Source organism: Leucopleurus acutus, assembly GCF_964270905.1.
Source record: "Leucopleurus acutus genome assembly, chromosome: 5".
NCBI classification, from domain to species: Eukaryota; Metazoa; Chordata; class Mammalia; order Artiodactyla; family Delphinidae; genus Leucopleurus; species Leucopleurus acutus.
The window spans coordinates 125257330-125272608 of record NC_139147.1 but is presented as its reverse complement, the minus strand read 5'-3'; the positions used below and the strand labels follow the sequence as shown (position 1 = coordinate 125272608).

The window sequence follows — 15279 nt, the reverse complement described above, 5'->3', positions numbered from 1 at the left end:
AACCACTTACTCGTGATGATAGACTGATACGCAGTTTCTCTAATTACAAGCTGAGGAGGGGAAGAGACATACTCTGCAGTTATGTAATTCTTCGAAAGCAAAGTTATAAAACAATAAGAAAACTAACAGATTAGTAACTTTAAATATCACTCACCTTATGCCTAATGTAAGGATAGGCCATCCACTTCAATACAAGTCTTGCACACGATGTTCTACACATATATTTTTGTATATTTATTGAAAAGAATCCCCGTATAAATGGTATAAATAGACCTGCTCAGTTCAAACCCATGCTGTTCAAGGGTCAGCTGTATATGGAGGGACGACATTTCGTTTATCCATTCATCAGTTGATGGACACTTGGGTTGTTTCCGCTTTGGGTCTATGATGAATAATGCTGCTGTGGGCATTGGTGTGCAAGTTTTTGTGCGGACATGTGTTTTCAGTTCTCTTGGGTACACCCCTGGGAGCGGAATTGTTGGGTCCTGTGGTAACTCGGTTTAACATTTTGAGGAACTGCCAACCTGTTTTCTAAAGTGGCTGCATCATTTTACTTTCCTCACCTGCAGTGTATGAGGCTTCTGCTGTCTCCAAGGCGGGTTGGTTTGGACACTTGTGGAGTTTAGCTCCTGATAATCTGTTTCTGATCCTCAGCCGGGGGTGGAGGCTTGAGGAGAGAGTAAGTGGTGGGAAATGGTGGCCTGAGAATGGAGGGACTGGATGGGGATGTGTTTAGATCTAGTGGGTGTTCTAAGGGTGCCCTGCGAGCTGCTCTAAGGGAACCAGGCCAGCTCAGCCGAGCTCTCTCCTCCTGGCTCCACGTGGCTGCCCAGGGGCAGATGTGGAGTAGGTGAACGGTTTGGGGAGACCAGGTGGGGGTGGGGGGAGGAGGCATAGCCTCCAGGACTTGGTCTTCCATCCCCACAAACCTCAGGTGTTCCGTCCTCACCCCTCCTTTTAGGCCTGCCCCTCTTCACAGGCCTTGGGGACACTGCTGCCAGCTCCTCACTCAGGGACTGGCAGAGCCAGGCCGGGACCCAGGCCCCCAACTGTCTCTGGGATGCTCCTGGGTCCCTGGTTACACAGGTGAGCCCCGCTGCTGCTCTTTCCCCTCTTTCTTCTCTTCCCTCCCTGAGAGCGACATGGAGGTGGGGTGCGGGGAGGTCCAGGCTCCTCTAAGAATCCCACAAAGCCATGGATCCCCTCCCTGAAAGGGTGTGCACCCACACATGCAATGTGCCCACCAAGTCCATGAATCTGTGGGCCTCATGGAAACGTCTCCCAAGACCTCCCCCACTTTACCCCACTCCTGCAGCTGCAGCGGTATGGTCATGAGAACAAGTGTCCCCTGGGGCCGGTGGCCAGCACTTTTCCCCTGGGGTCAGCTAGTCAAGGTTGGGGCCACTGCCAGAGGAAATCTTCCCCCATCGCCAGGGAACCAGCTGGCGCCTGCCACTGGGTTTTAGCTCCCTCCCCTTAGAGCGGCCTGGCTCCCACACTGGGCCAGCACTGTGGAGAAGGAGAGAGCGGCCCTTTTTCTGGGAACAGTGCCTGGTCGATGCATCCAGCCCTCTGCCCGGCACCCAGCCTGCCCCGTGCACACCCTCTCCCAGAAAGGGGAGGCTTCATCACTATTGACCCTCAACGAGGTGGCATTTCTTAATGGCAGTCTTTTCTTAGGAAGAGCACAGGCTTCGCTGCCTGACTGCCCTGTAAAATGGGCACATCCCTCCTGCCTTGCACAGTGGGCCCGTGCATGAGAAGGGTATAGAAAACACCACGCATGGTCCTTGGAGGCATATTATCTCCAGAAATGGTCATCTGTGTTGCTTCATATTCCAGAACCCTTACTTCACCCTGAAGGGTGAGTTATAGGACTTCAGAAGTCTGTTTTTAGTGGTTTCCCTTACAGCTGGCGTGAGCTGCTTGAACACAATAACTGCATTTCCTGTAGCGTGCGTGCGATTTGTCCAGTCATTCTGTAAATATTTTTTGAGCCCTTCATTGGGTGCTGAAGCTTTTGGGGGACCCAGGGAAATGAAAGCCAGACTCCCACGCTCTGGGGTTCCACCACCTGGTGGGGAGCTGAGCCCGGCCTAGAGGCACAGTCCGGGAGGAACCAGAGCCACACACACCAGCAAGGGTTCAAAGACGGAGGTTGGAGGTCAGAGGCCGGCGGGGCCCTCAGGAGAGGAGGAGGGCTGTAGCCCTTCTGGAGGGCAGCTGGGGGGAGCCCCAAGAGGGCATTCTGGTTGGAGTCATGGCTGGGCAAAGGCCTGGAGTCGAGACACAGCCCGGCCAGGTCCACACCCTCTGGTTGAAGCAAACAGCCTGGATGAGCTGAAGCAGCTGGGCCTTGGGGAGTTAGAGCACCCTCCTCCCCAGCGTGTGGCCTTAAGCAGATCCCTTTAACTCCCTGGGCCTCAGTTTTCTCATCTGTGCAAGGGGGACAGTAATACCTTCTTTCCAGGACCATGAAAAGGACTGCACGGACGTGTGTGTGCAAAGCCCCAGCGCGGCGCTTGCCGCCAGTCAGAACAGTGAGTGGGACTGCGCTTAGCCAAAGAGCTTGGACTGTACCCTGAGCTGTGGGCCAGTGTCAGAGCCACCAGACCCCTTGCCAGGGTTTGCCTCCCTCTGGGAGCCCTGGAGGAGGAGGAGGAAGGAGAGGGAGAGACCTAGGGAGGGGGATGGGGGGAGGGTTCAGCAGGGACCCAAGCAGGTGCTGCCTCCATGCTGGCTGCCCGCCTGCCTGGGGCCCCATCCCCGCCAGCATGTGGGCTCGGCTTCTGAATCCACCAGATCCAAGAACGGCTCCAGGGTTTCCACTTAAATCCTCCTCAGCAGCACTGCAGGGCCCGTCCACCCCCGGGTGGGAAGACTGGGGCAGGGCGGATGGAGATGCACAGCACTGGCCCCCTCTGTCTCTCTCCTCCCTCTTTCTCCAGTCTGGCTGCCTCTGTCTGTCTCTGTCTGTCTGCCCGTCTGTCTCGCTCACACATGCACACATTGGCAGAACACCTCTCACAGTGACTAATACTTCCTGTCTCAGGAGTCCTCCTACCTTCATGACATCAGGCATGGGGGATGCAGGCAGAATCATGATTTTTTTTTTAAAGCATAGCTGCCCGTTTTCTGCAGCCTCCCCAGAAGTCTTGGAGGCAGAGCTGCTGACCAGGGGCCTATGACCAGGCTTTTGCAGGATATGTGGAGGGGAGGGGTGGGCAAGGGTGGACCGCAAACCAGACAAGGCCCAGCTCGGCCCCCACTCCTCCCTGGTTGAACCTGCCTTCCTGGGGCCCAAGGTTTGGAATTTCCAAGGCGCCCTCAACTCTGCTCTCCCCCCTTGGCCCCCATTCCCTGTGTTCCATGTCCTCGGGGTGCCCCTGTTCATTCTTTCCCCTCCCTCTGAAGCACACTGCCTTTGCTTACACCCTGGTAGCCTCTGCTCGGGGTCCTCCTCCACCTCTTCACAAGCACCCTCCTTCAGCCCCCTCCCTCTTTGGATGCCAAACTCTCTCTCCCCTGACTACATCTCTTTCCTTTCTGGACCTTCAATAGCTCCCCAGTGCCACCCAAGTTCTAACATTTTAGTTTAGGATCCAAGGTCCCAGCCTCTGATCTCCCTGTCTCCTCTTTCTCTTTCTCCCTCCTCTTCCCAACACAGACCTTTTCCCCCAGCACACCAGCCTCCTCACTGCTCTCTCCTTTCCAGCCCCCGGGCCCTTGCCCATGCTGTTCCTCTGCCTACGAGGCCCTTCCCCAGGCTCTGTCTTTTTTTGTGTGTGTGTGGTACACGGGCCTCTCACTGTGTGGCCTCTCCCGTTGTGGAGCACAGGCTCTGGACGCACAGGCTCAGCGGCCATGGCTCACGGGCCTAGCCGCTCCGCGGCATGTGGGATCTTCCCGGACCGGGTCACGAACCCGTGTCCCCTGCATCGGCAGGCGGACTCTCAACCACTGCGCCACCAGGGAAGCCCGATAGTTTCTTTTATACTCATGTTTCTGTTCATTTCTGATGACCCATATGACTTATGCTTTCTGGAATTTGTTGAAATTTTTATTTATGGCCTAATATATGGCCAATTTTTATGACAATTTCACGTGCGTTTGAAAATATTTATGGTTTTGAATGTAAAGTTCATTCTTTCAGTCTCTCAGATTACATTTGTGAATTGTATTATTTAACGATAAATCATTATTTTGGGAGTCACTTGTTCTATCTCTAAGGGAGGACTGTTCAATTCTCCCACAATGATTATGGGATTTGTCATTTCCTACTGTTTTAAAAAATTAGTTTTTTATACATATATATATATATTTTAGGCAACATTCTTATATGCTTATGACTCATGACTTTGGCATTTCTTGATGCTGTACTTTTTCCTATTATAAATACCCTGGTTTGTTCTGTTTAATTCCTTAGCCTTAAATTCTGTTTTGTGGATGCATGTGGCTAGCATATCCTTTTTTATCTTTTCATTTTTCACTCTTTCTGTGTCATTTTGTTTTAGACATGTCTTTTATAGTAGCAGACAAGTGGATTTTGTACTGAGTATCTGCTTTTAATGGGTGAATTTAACCCATTTGCATTTACTGTCATTCATCATAGATTTATTTCTGCCATCTTCTTTCATGTCTACTTTTTTTTTTTTTTTTTCAGTACGCGGGCCCCTCACTGCTGTGGCCTCTCCCGTTGCGGAGCACAGGCTCCGGATGCGCAGGCTCAGCGGCCATGGCTTACGGGCCCAGCCGCTCCGTGGCATGTGGGTTCTTCCCGGACCGGGGCACGAACACATGTCCCCCGCATCAGCAGGGGACTCTCAACCACTGTGCCACCAGGGAAGCCCTCATGTCTACTTTTTAAACTTTCTTATTTTTGTATAGTTTCATTGGATTGGTCCCGTTTACTTAGTCCTGTTTTTCTTTCCTCTAATGATTAGGAAGCTTTGAGTTTTATTTCAGGTGGTTATTCTATATACATATGTGTGTATATACTTATGTTTTTCTATCAACATCTGGATGTAATCAATATCTTTAAACTCTTCCCAGATAAGGCAAGCACTTTAGTAATGACTTACTTTTTCCCAGCCCATACCCTCACATATAGATCAGCATAGATTTTAGTTCTAAATTGCCATTCATTTTCTCCAAGTTGTGTTATATTTATTTAAATTTAACTCTTAGGTTTTGCTGTTTCCTTTGCATACCATTGGTACCATTGTTTATAATACCACTCGTCTTTCTTTCGTGGATCTGTTTTTCACTTTGCTGGTGTATATCCTCCAAGAATTCTCTTAGAAACTGTGGGTAATGTAGTTTCTAAGGCCATCAATGTCTGAAATGACTTTTTCTCCATTCTAGAGGGTCCATTTTGATTTTCAACTCCCTGTTGAATCGTTTTTTTTAAGTTCTGAATGATCAGATTTTTAAATATCTTAGACCGCTAGTTTTTGTTTTGGATAATATACACCCTCAAAATCTATGAGCATATTAGCTACAATATTACCTGAATGTCTTTTGCTATTCAGTTCAGGCCTCCCCATCCCCACTTCAGCCAAATCCATGCCATTTTCGTCTGTTTTCTTGATTGCATTTCTGAGTGGGATTTACTTAGGACCAAAGGCTCCACTCCCTCTGGGTGAAGGTGCAGTCTTCGTTCCCCACCCCCTCCCTAGGAAATTGGGGAAACTGCCTCAGTCACCCCACTGGTCCTCAGCTGTAGATCTTATTTTCTTAGCCCCTTCATTTGATATCCAGACCAAAGAATTCTAGGATATCAGAACTCAATCCTGAAGACCCAGGAGCCCTGCCCCGCCTTTCGTCCATGAGGAGACCGAGGCTCTTGTGCGTGGGGCACAGCCTGGGTCCGTGTGTCCGCCGAGCCTTGCCCCTCGGCCATGCTGAGTGACTCAGGAGGGTGTGCAGGGGCGACAGGCTGTGGGGACGAGGTCACTTTCTCAGGCACGGGCTCAAGATGTCTCCTGAGGAGACGTGGCTTCCTGGGGGTCCTGGATAGCCCGTCCTGTGGCTTTCCTTGCCATCCACACACATGTAGATGGATATATCCTACATCTGTATCTCTTGCCCCTCTTCTCAGTTTCTGACTGAAGTCTGCAAATGCCTATTTGAAACCCACATAGGAGTCTGAGAGGTTCTGAAGTGTGTGTCAAAAACTCAGCCCTGGGCTTCCCTGGTGGTGCAGTGGTTGAGAGTCCGCCTGCCGATGCAGGGGACGCGGGTTCGTGCCCCGGTCCGGGAGGATGCCACATGCCGCGGAGCAGCTGGGCCTGTGAGCCATGGCCGCTGAGCCTGCGCGTCCAGAGCCTGTGCTCCGCAACGGGAGACGCCACAACAGTGAGAGGCCCGCGTACCGCAAAAAAAAAACAAACAAACAAACAAAAAAAACAACTCAGCCCTCCCAACCCTTTTTTCACCGTCTTCCCCACCTCGGGATATGACACCACCATTCATTTGGCCCAGGCCCCAGACAGCCACTGTCCTCAACACTCTTCTCTCCCACTCCCACGTCTGCATATTTCCACCCAGAACGCCCCGCTCCTGTTGGCTCTGTCTTAGAAAGTGGCCTAAGCCTGGTCACTTCTCACAGCGTCCACCCCATCCCACCGCTGGTCCAGCCCTCCATCCTGTCCTGCTGGTTATGGCATAACCTCCTACCTAGTGCCGCTGCTTCTACTCTTGGTCTGGGTTTTCCCAACAACCAAGATAAACTTTTCAAATGTCCTATAGATCATTTCGCTCGTTGGCCCAGTCTCTGCGGTGGCCCGTTTCTTGCTTAGAATGAAGTCAGCCTTACCCCGGTGCAGCAGCCCACACCCCCCATCGCCTGCCCCCACCTCCTATCCTCCACTCACCAGTCCCTCCGCTTTCCCAGGCCAGCGGGCCTGCCCTTGCACACCTCCACGCACTGTGTTCCCTCTGCTGGGAATGCTCTTGCCCTCGGCCACGTGGCTCCCCCTCCCCCATCATTTAGTCACTGTTCAAAAGCTTCTCCTAGAGACGCCATCCTTCCCTATCCAAAACGACACCAACTTCTTCCAGTTTCCTTGAACTGGTGCCATTGTTCTTCATAGTATGTGCTCATCTTTACTAGATATAATATTATCCATTCATTTATCTGCCTTCCTATCAGAGTATTATGTAAGTCCTATGGGAGCAAGGATTTTGCCCCATTCCCCCTGTATCCATAGTGCCTAGAACACTGCCTGACACACAGTAGGCTCTCAAATATTTCCTGAATGAATGAATGGATACATGAAACCAAATAGACTTCACATTCATTTATTCATTCAACTACTATTTGAGTACTGTTTGTGCCAGGCTCTGAGTAGATGAGTGACACACAAACCAGGTCCCTGCCTCTGGGAACTAACAGTCCAGCTGGGGGCCTGTTCATGGGCAGTGAGAACAGCATCATGAAGGGTCTGTATGGGGGTGGTGAGAGTCATGGGGGCTCAGGAGCAGAATTCTGTGAGTCAGAGCCTGCTCACCAAGCTAGGGGAGCAGAGAGGAGGGGTGGCTGGGGGAAGGAGTCCCAGGCCCGGAGGTGGGAGAGGACACAGGCTCACAGCAGACGCTCCTATAGGGCTTCTTTGTGCCAGCACTGCTCCGAGGGCCTGAGTACATTCACTCAAAACAGCCCCGACGAGCCCCATTTTAGGAAGAGGAGGCACAGAGAAGTGAGCTTGCCCAGGGTCACACTCTAAGGATATGAGGAGCCAAACTCAGCCCAGAACCCGGCTTCGAAATCGGTAACTAGCCGCTCCGCTGCGTGCAGGAGAGGGGAAGTGAGTCTGGGGCAGGGGCTTGCAGGCCGCTGAGGGGTTCAGATTTCACAATGCCCACAGGGCTGGAGCCGGCCAGGCTTGCAGGTCTAAAGGGAGACACCCCCGCCCGCTACGCCGCTGAGGCTGTGACCTCTCTCTGAAACAGTCAGGGAGAGCATTTTATCTCTGGAGAATAGCGGTGCGGGTAGTGGAAGAGATGGATGGGTTGGGGGGAAGAGCCTTTGTGGAGAGGTTCCCCCCGCAGCCTCCGTCTCCCCAGCTGCCTCAGCTCCCACATCCCACCACCCTGTAGCAGCCGCATCCTAGGTGGCGAGGGCCCCGGCTCTCAGGGGGCTGCTGCTTCTCCTCGCCCTGCCTGGCGTCTGTCCGCACAGAGACTGAGGACCCTTCCTGACCCGGGGATGGCCTCTTGGGGCTTCCATCAGGCTTGTCCCAGGGCTCTCCTCCAAAGGAGCTGCAAGGTAGAGGCATTGTGTCCATTTTTTTTTTTTTAGTTTATTTATTTTTATGTTTGGCTGCGTTGGGTCTTCGTTGCTGCGTGCGGGCTTTCTCTAGTTGCGGCGAGCAGGGGCTACTCTTGGTTGTGGTGTACAGTCTTCTCATTACGGTGGCTTCTCTTGTTGCGGAGCACGGGCTCTAGAGCGCAGGCTCAGTAATTGTGGCTCACGGGCTCTAGAGCGCAGGCTCAGTAGTTGTGGCACACGGGCTCAGTAGTTATGTCTTGCAGGCTCTAGAGCACAGGCTCAGTAGTTGTGGCTCGCGGGCTCTAGAGTACAGGCTCAGTAGTTGTGGCACACGGGCTTAGTTGCTCCGCGGCATGTGGGATCTTCCCGGACCAGGGCTTGAACCCGTGTCCCCTGCAGGGCAGGAGGATTCTTAACCACTGCGCCACCAGGGAAATCCCATTGTGTCCATTTTACAAAGGGGAAAATGGAGGCTCAGAGAGTCAGGTGACTTTCCCGAGAATCAGCTTGTAAGGGCTGCAGCAGGGCTCCAAGCCTAGGTCTGGGGACTCCAGAGGGGTTTTGCGGCAGAGTCGATCACTGGCTTTATGAGGCTTTTCTGTAGGCAGAGAATTAAGGCCCAGGGAGCGCCGTGGGCTGGAGTCAGTGGGTCCACAAGTGAGTCAGTTAGAGCCGCACACTGAGGTGTCTGAGGCCCCGCTGGACCCTTACCAAGCACAGCCTGGAACCTCCTGGGGGGAGCTCGATGGAGCTACCCGAGGGGCCGCAGCAGCAGCCTCGGGGTCCACAGGCCCCAGGGGCTCCAGGGTGGGTGGTGACAGCCCCTGAGCGGCCTCATCCCACCCCAGTTCTGGACACAGCCGGACAGGAGGAGTTCAGCGCCATGCGGGAGCAGTACATGCGCACGGGGGACGGCTTCCTCATCGTCTTCTCGGTCACGGACAAGGCCAGCTTCGAGCACGTGGACCGCTTCCACCAGCTCATCCTGCGCGTCAAGGACAGGTGAGGGCGGCCAGGCTGGGACCTCCCCATGCCTGGCTCAGGGTGGGCTCTGTCTGTCTGTCTTTCTCAGATCTTCAGGTGAAAGCTGAGGTTCGAGGGGCAGAGCTGAATTCAGACCTTTCCACACAGCCAGAGGAGTCTACACGCAGCCAAGGCCTCGAGGCGTCCGCCCCCCCCACCCGCCATCTCTCCTAAACTGTCCGATGAGTCAAGGAATCATCAATAACATCTGTTTTTCAGCTCCAGTGTAACCAAATTTTATTACAGTCAAAGAAAAAGTGAATTTTCTCTCCGGCGTACATCGTAACTGGTTACATCACATTTGACTGTGGGATTTCTAAGCCCCTATTAAAGGCTCGTGTTTTCCTTAGCATAATATGGCGTAGCTAAATAATTTGGAGTCTGTTTTAAGCCCAACTGGTCTTTTCAGTTAATTGGCTCTTAAAGAGGCAATGTAAAAGTAAAAGGACAGACTAATAGGAAAACAGCAAGCTTTGAGCAAATCTCGAAAATTCAAAATTTTCGGAAATTTCAAAATTCGAAAAATCCAGTTAACACTTATCTCAAAGGCAAAGTGTTAATAACTTTTCAAGGTAAAGGGATATACACTCACACACACATACACACATATACACATAGAGCTCCAAGAGACAAATGTGGGTTAAGCCCCTGACTATAGGAATCTCTAAAGAAAAAACATACATGACACAGATACGGGAAAGTATTCAACCTTCTTGCTAATCAAAGAAGTGCAAGGAAGAAGGATAAAGTACCATTTTTCACCCATCAAATTATAATTTCTTTATGAAAATACTCAACGCTGACAAAGACTGGCATTTCATTCACGTTGGGACAGCAGTTTGGCCCCATGTGTCCACGGGAATCTTTAAGGCAGACGTGCCTCTTGATCCCCGCCTTCCACTCTTGGGAGCCATCCTGATTTTGCGGCTGCCATTTATTGAGTGGCAGCTGTGTGCCAGCCCCTGGCCCTGGTGCTCTTCACAAGTCACTGCCGATGGCCACAGCATGATGGCCTGCACGGGTGGCGTGTCAGGGTGACTGGGAGATGAGAGGAAGCAGGTCTGGGAACCGGGCCGCTGGCCCAGTCAGTGCTGAGCCAGGGGATTCCCAGGAGGGCCTGCACTCACCTTGCAACAGGCCTGAGGCTTCAAACCAAGGCAGCCAGCAGCCCCCGGGTCCCTCTTCCATTCCAGGAGATGTGGAGGGAAAGACTCTGAAGTTAACCCAGCCCCATAGGGAGGTGCTGTGTGCTGTGTCAGGCCTGAGGCGTGGGTGCCCCGCCTTCACCAAGGGAAGCTCACAAGCTGCTGTTCCTTTTTTTCCCAGGGAGTCATTCCCGATGATCCTCGTGGCCAACAAGGTTGATTTGATGCATTTGAGGAAAATCACCAGGGAGCAAGGAAAAGAAATGGCCACCAAACACAATGTAGGTGGTATGTGTGTGTGTGCGCGCACGTGTGTGTGTGCGCACGCGTGTGTGTGCGTGTGTGTGGGTGTGTGTGCGCGTGTGTGGGTGTGGGGGGGGTGTCGGGGTGAGGGCTCAGGGGATGTCAGTGCCCCCTCACTCCTGCAGTCCTAGTCTATTGGAATGAAACACAGGTCTCCTAGGTAGTGGGCTAGGTCCACATAGAGGCACATGTGATGTGGGATATTTTGTGAAACAAGACAACAGGCCAGAGAGAAAGCACCTTCTTGGCAGTCGTTAGAGGCCCTGCTGTCGAGAGCAGGTACCTTCACCTCCTGGCCCCGACGCAGCAGGCTCCTCGCTGGGCTGTGCAGAGGCTTGGCTTCGTCCCTGTCTCTGAGCCAGTGCCTGACTATGTTCAGAATCGTCAGATGAGCCGCCTTCACTGAGCCCTGCTCTGTGCCAGGCATTGTGCTGGGGGAGCATCTACTCCCCACAACCACACACTGAGGTAGGCACCACTGTCTTCAGCAAGTGATCAAACCGAGGCTTGCCCAGGCCACACCGTGCATGTCAGCAGACACCTTTGGGTTGCTTTTTTTTTCAGTTCACTGTGATGCCCCTTTGCCCACTGGATGGTGGGGTCACTGGGCTTCTTCCCACGCCTCCCCCCGCATTAGCACAACCATGCCCCAGCCTCAATGGTCAGTTATGTAGAAGTTCACCCAGCCTCCTGGAAAGTCTGCAGGGTTGCCCCTTCCCTCTGCCCGGTGGGCCCAGCTCCGTAAGTAGAGGGAGGGGCCCACTGCGAGTTCGTTTTGCTTGTCTCTGCCTTCTGTGTTTATTCACGTATTCATTCAACAGTCCTAGGCCCTGGCAAACAAAACCCCTTGCCTCAGGGTGCTTGCTTCTAGAGACGGCAGCAAATTAGAGCGTGTCCGAAGGTGACATGTGCTCTGGGGGAAAGTAAATCAGGGAAGGGGGTAGGGAACGTGGAGTTGGGGGCTGTTTTTACACATAGGTGGTCAGGGAAAGCCTTACTGGAAAGGTGCATATCAGTGAGGACTGACAGGAGGTGAGGGAGTGAGTCCTCTGGATATCTGGGGAAAGCATGTTCCAGCAGAGGAATAATCAGTGCAAAGGCCCTGAGGTGGGAGTTTGAGGAACAGCAGGGAGGTGAAAGGAGGCCAGAGCGGCCAGAGCAGGAGTAGGAGGGGTGAGTAGCAGGAAGTGAGGTCAGAGCGGGGGGGTTAAGGCCTTATGGGCTTTTGCTCAGAGTGGAGGGGAAACCACTGGAGGGTTTTTGTTTTTTTTTTAAAGAAGATGTTGGGGGTAGGAGTTTATTAATTAATTTATTTATTTTTGGCTGTGTGCCAGGGCTTTCTCCAGTTGTGGCAAGCGGGGGCCACTCTTCATCGCGGTGCATGGGCCTCTCACTATCGCGGCCTCTCTTGTTGCGGAGCACAGGCTCCAGACGCGCAGGCTCAGTAGTTGTGGCTCACGGGCCCAGTTGCTCCGCGGCATGTGGGATCCTCCCAGACCAGGGCTCGAACCCGTGTCCCCTGCATTAGCAGGCAGATTCTCAACCACTGCGCCACCAGGGAAGCCCCACTGGAGGGTTTTGAGTGAGGAGTGACGTGGCCCGACTCATGACTGAACAGCTTCCCTCTGGCGCCCGTGTGGAGAAAGGTCTTTGGGGGTTGCACCATAAGCCGGGTGCCGGCTGACGTGCACCCGCATGGTGCCCGTGGAGGTGGCAAGGAGCGGATGGATTCTGGTGTCTTTCTGAAAGCCGACAGGATTTGTCCACAGACCGGATGTGGGGTGACAGAGAAAGGATTTGAGGAGGATGCCAAGGTTTGGGGCACGAGGAACTTTCAGAAGACTGGAGTTCCACTAGCCGGGCAGGGCGACAAGAGCACCAAGGACGTGGGGAACACCAGGAGCTTTGTTTTAGATGCTTAGTTTGAGGAGCTGAGGGGATAGTCAAGTGGAGGCGTCCAGACTGCTGTCAGATACACCATCTGGAGGTAAATATTGGAAATCAGCAGCATGTGGGTAGAATCTAAAGCCATGAAACCAGAGTAAATCTTCAAAGTTCTCATCACAAGAAAAAACAGTTCTGTAACTATATATGATGGATGTAACTAGACTCATTGTGGTGATTATTTTGCAACATATACAAATATCGAATCATTATGTTGTATACCTGAAATTAGTGTTATTTCAGTTCTACCTCAATTTTGTGTGTATATATAATTGTGTATTTATATATACACACACATAGAGGTAGAGATAGAGATATATACACACAAAAAGAAAAAAGCCATGAAGCCCAGGGGAATGGGTGTAGTTAGGGCAGGGGTCCCAGGCTTGAGGCTGGCGACACTTCGGTGCTGTGGGTATGGGGAAATGGGAGGAAGCAGCAAAAGGGACAGAGTGGTCAGTGATGTGTGAGGACCAGCGTGGGGCCTTGGGAGCCAAGGAAAATAAATGCCTCGAGGAGGAGGAAGTCATCAACCAAGACAGGTGTGCTCAGAAGTCTCCAGGTGAGCACTTGGAACTAACCTCTGGGTTTAGCATTAGACGCAGGCCTCAGACAGTAGCGTGCCTGTTCCCTCCACTGGCCAACCTCCTGCACAGAGAGAGGCCAGGAGCCATTGCATCCCACAGCCTCGGGCTCCGCACGGTGAGCTCATGCTAAGAGCCTTCACAGACCCCTGGGTGGGTGCGTGGCTGGCTGGGGACGGGGGAAGGGCGCTGCACGGGGGTAGCAGCAGCCCCATTCTGCAGGTAAAAGGGAGTGAGACACAGGGGGCTGAGGGAATTCTGGGGGCTTCACGGCTGGCGAGGAGTACCCACCCATCCCTGCTAGAACCCAGGTCTCCAGTCTCTCAGCTGACCTTGCTCCTACCGCGAATGCTGCTGCCTCATTTATCATTCGACCAAATGACCCTGTGAGCTACTGTCCTGATTTTAGAGCTCATAAGGCAAGTTCTTTAGCTGACCAAGGCAGGTCGCCCCCATCCAATGCAGGAAGGTGGCATTTCCTGGCCCTTCGGTGGAGTCGTATAGTACTACCACTTATTGCAGGGTTTCCCTTAGTTTAAGTCTTGTTACTACGACACCCTAGAATTCTAAGAACCCAGATAATGCACATCAGTGTTTCTTCAGAAGCAGGATCCCTAGAAAGAAAGCGGAGGCGTCTGGGGACCTGGGCGTACTACAGCGGCGTGCCTGTGAGCAGGCAGCGGAGGTCCGAGGCCCCAGGAGCCTGGGACTTACGAGCTGGCAGGATTATAGGATGTGAAGAGCCTCCGGGGAGGTCCCAGCCCCAGCTGCCCTCCCGCTTCCCCGCTGGGTGAGTGCGCACAGGGAAGAACGCTGTCCTGCCCTCACGAGCTTGCACAGGACTCTGGCTCCCAAGAGCTATTGGGGTACCCGCCATGCCTAGAAGAGGCTCCGCAGCAGACCTCAGCACCTCTACCTGTCCGTGCCAGGCCATGTGGGAAGTGCAGTGTGCACTTGGTCCAGATCTTGATTCTCTGCTGGCCACCGTGTGGCCTTGGGCAAGTACGTCACCACTCTGAGCTCAGTCTCCCCAGCTGTGAAACGGAGATAACCGCTTACCTCAGAGGGTTAACGAGAGGATTAGTGAGGTCAGGGACGTTGAGACCTGGGAGGCCAAACAGCCCACGGTCACCTCAGTGAGCAGCCTACAGTCCAGCAGCCTACAGTGGAAGGCAGTTAGTTTCCTCTCGGGGTTATCAGAGGCTCAAATATTTGTCAAATGAAAATTTCCAAGGTCTGAGCCATGTCCTTTGTACTCTGCCCTTTGTGTCTGGGTCGGCTAGAGCAAGCCCCTGCTTGAAGCCACAGCAGTGGGTGAACATCTGATCTCCCGCGATGATGGGAAGATACTTTATGATGTGTTCTGGGCGATCAGTTACGACATGCTCCTCTAAGATAACGACTTACCCTGTTACCCCGGACCCCCATGCATTTAAAGTGTTGATTGTTTTTATTTTCTTCGCTGTGCTTTTCCTTTTCAAGTGTGTTATAATGAAATGCCTTAATTTTGTAATCAGGAGAAGGTTGCGAAAAATACCAAAGTTCTTCAGTCTAATCATGATTGGCTCACCTGCATCTCATCTAGGGGGCCTGTGCGTGTTGTCCAGAGTCCACACGTTCGCCTCTTGTTGGGGGAGTGGGCATGAGCCTCCTGACTTTGTGGGGTCCCTGTTAAAGGAGAAGACCATGTCCTGACCTCATGGAGCCTTTGTTTTCCTCCCTGTGCCAGTCCGAGGCTTGGGGTAGACATGGCCCTATAGGGTCCCCTCAGCCACATCTCGCAGTTACTGCTGCCTTCCAGCCGGGTAACGATCCTCAGCCTTCAACATGCAGACATAAGCCTTCTGCAAACATGGCTGAGCTCCGGGCTCATAGTTGCAGACCAAGCAAGAGCTGGGCCAGGCAGACGGTTGAGGTCGGTGTGGGGTGCATAGACCACCAGGGTCGCCAGGGTGCAGAGTCCTGCCCAGGGCCAGCCTCGCCTCAGCCTTTCCCACCGGCGTCCCCT

At 53.0% G+C, this 15279-nt stretch overlaps 1 protein-coding gene across 5 annotated transcripts in view; it reads left to right on the top strand.

Annotated features, from left to right (window-relative positions):
• The window catches only part of MRAS (muscle RAS oncogene homolog), a 58331-nt gene that overhangs the window by 37570 nt on the left and 5482 nt on the right, over nucleotides 1-15279 (top strand). For all 5 annotated transcript variants that reach the window (XM_082840363.1, XM_082840364.1, XM_082840362.1 and 2 more), the window contains exons 3-4: nucleotides 9121-9274; nucleotides 10622-10721. In XM_082840363.1, coding sequence (XP_082696489.1) covers nucleotides 9121-9274; nucleotides 10622-10721 — 254 coding nt within the window. The remainder of the gene's footprint in view (nucleotides 1-9120; nucleotides 9275-10621; nucleotides 10722-15279) is intronic.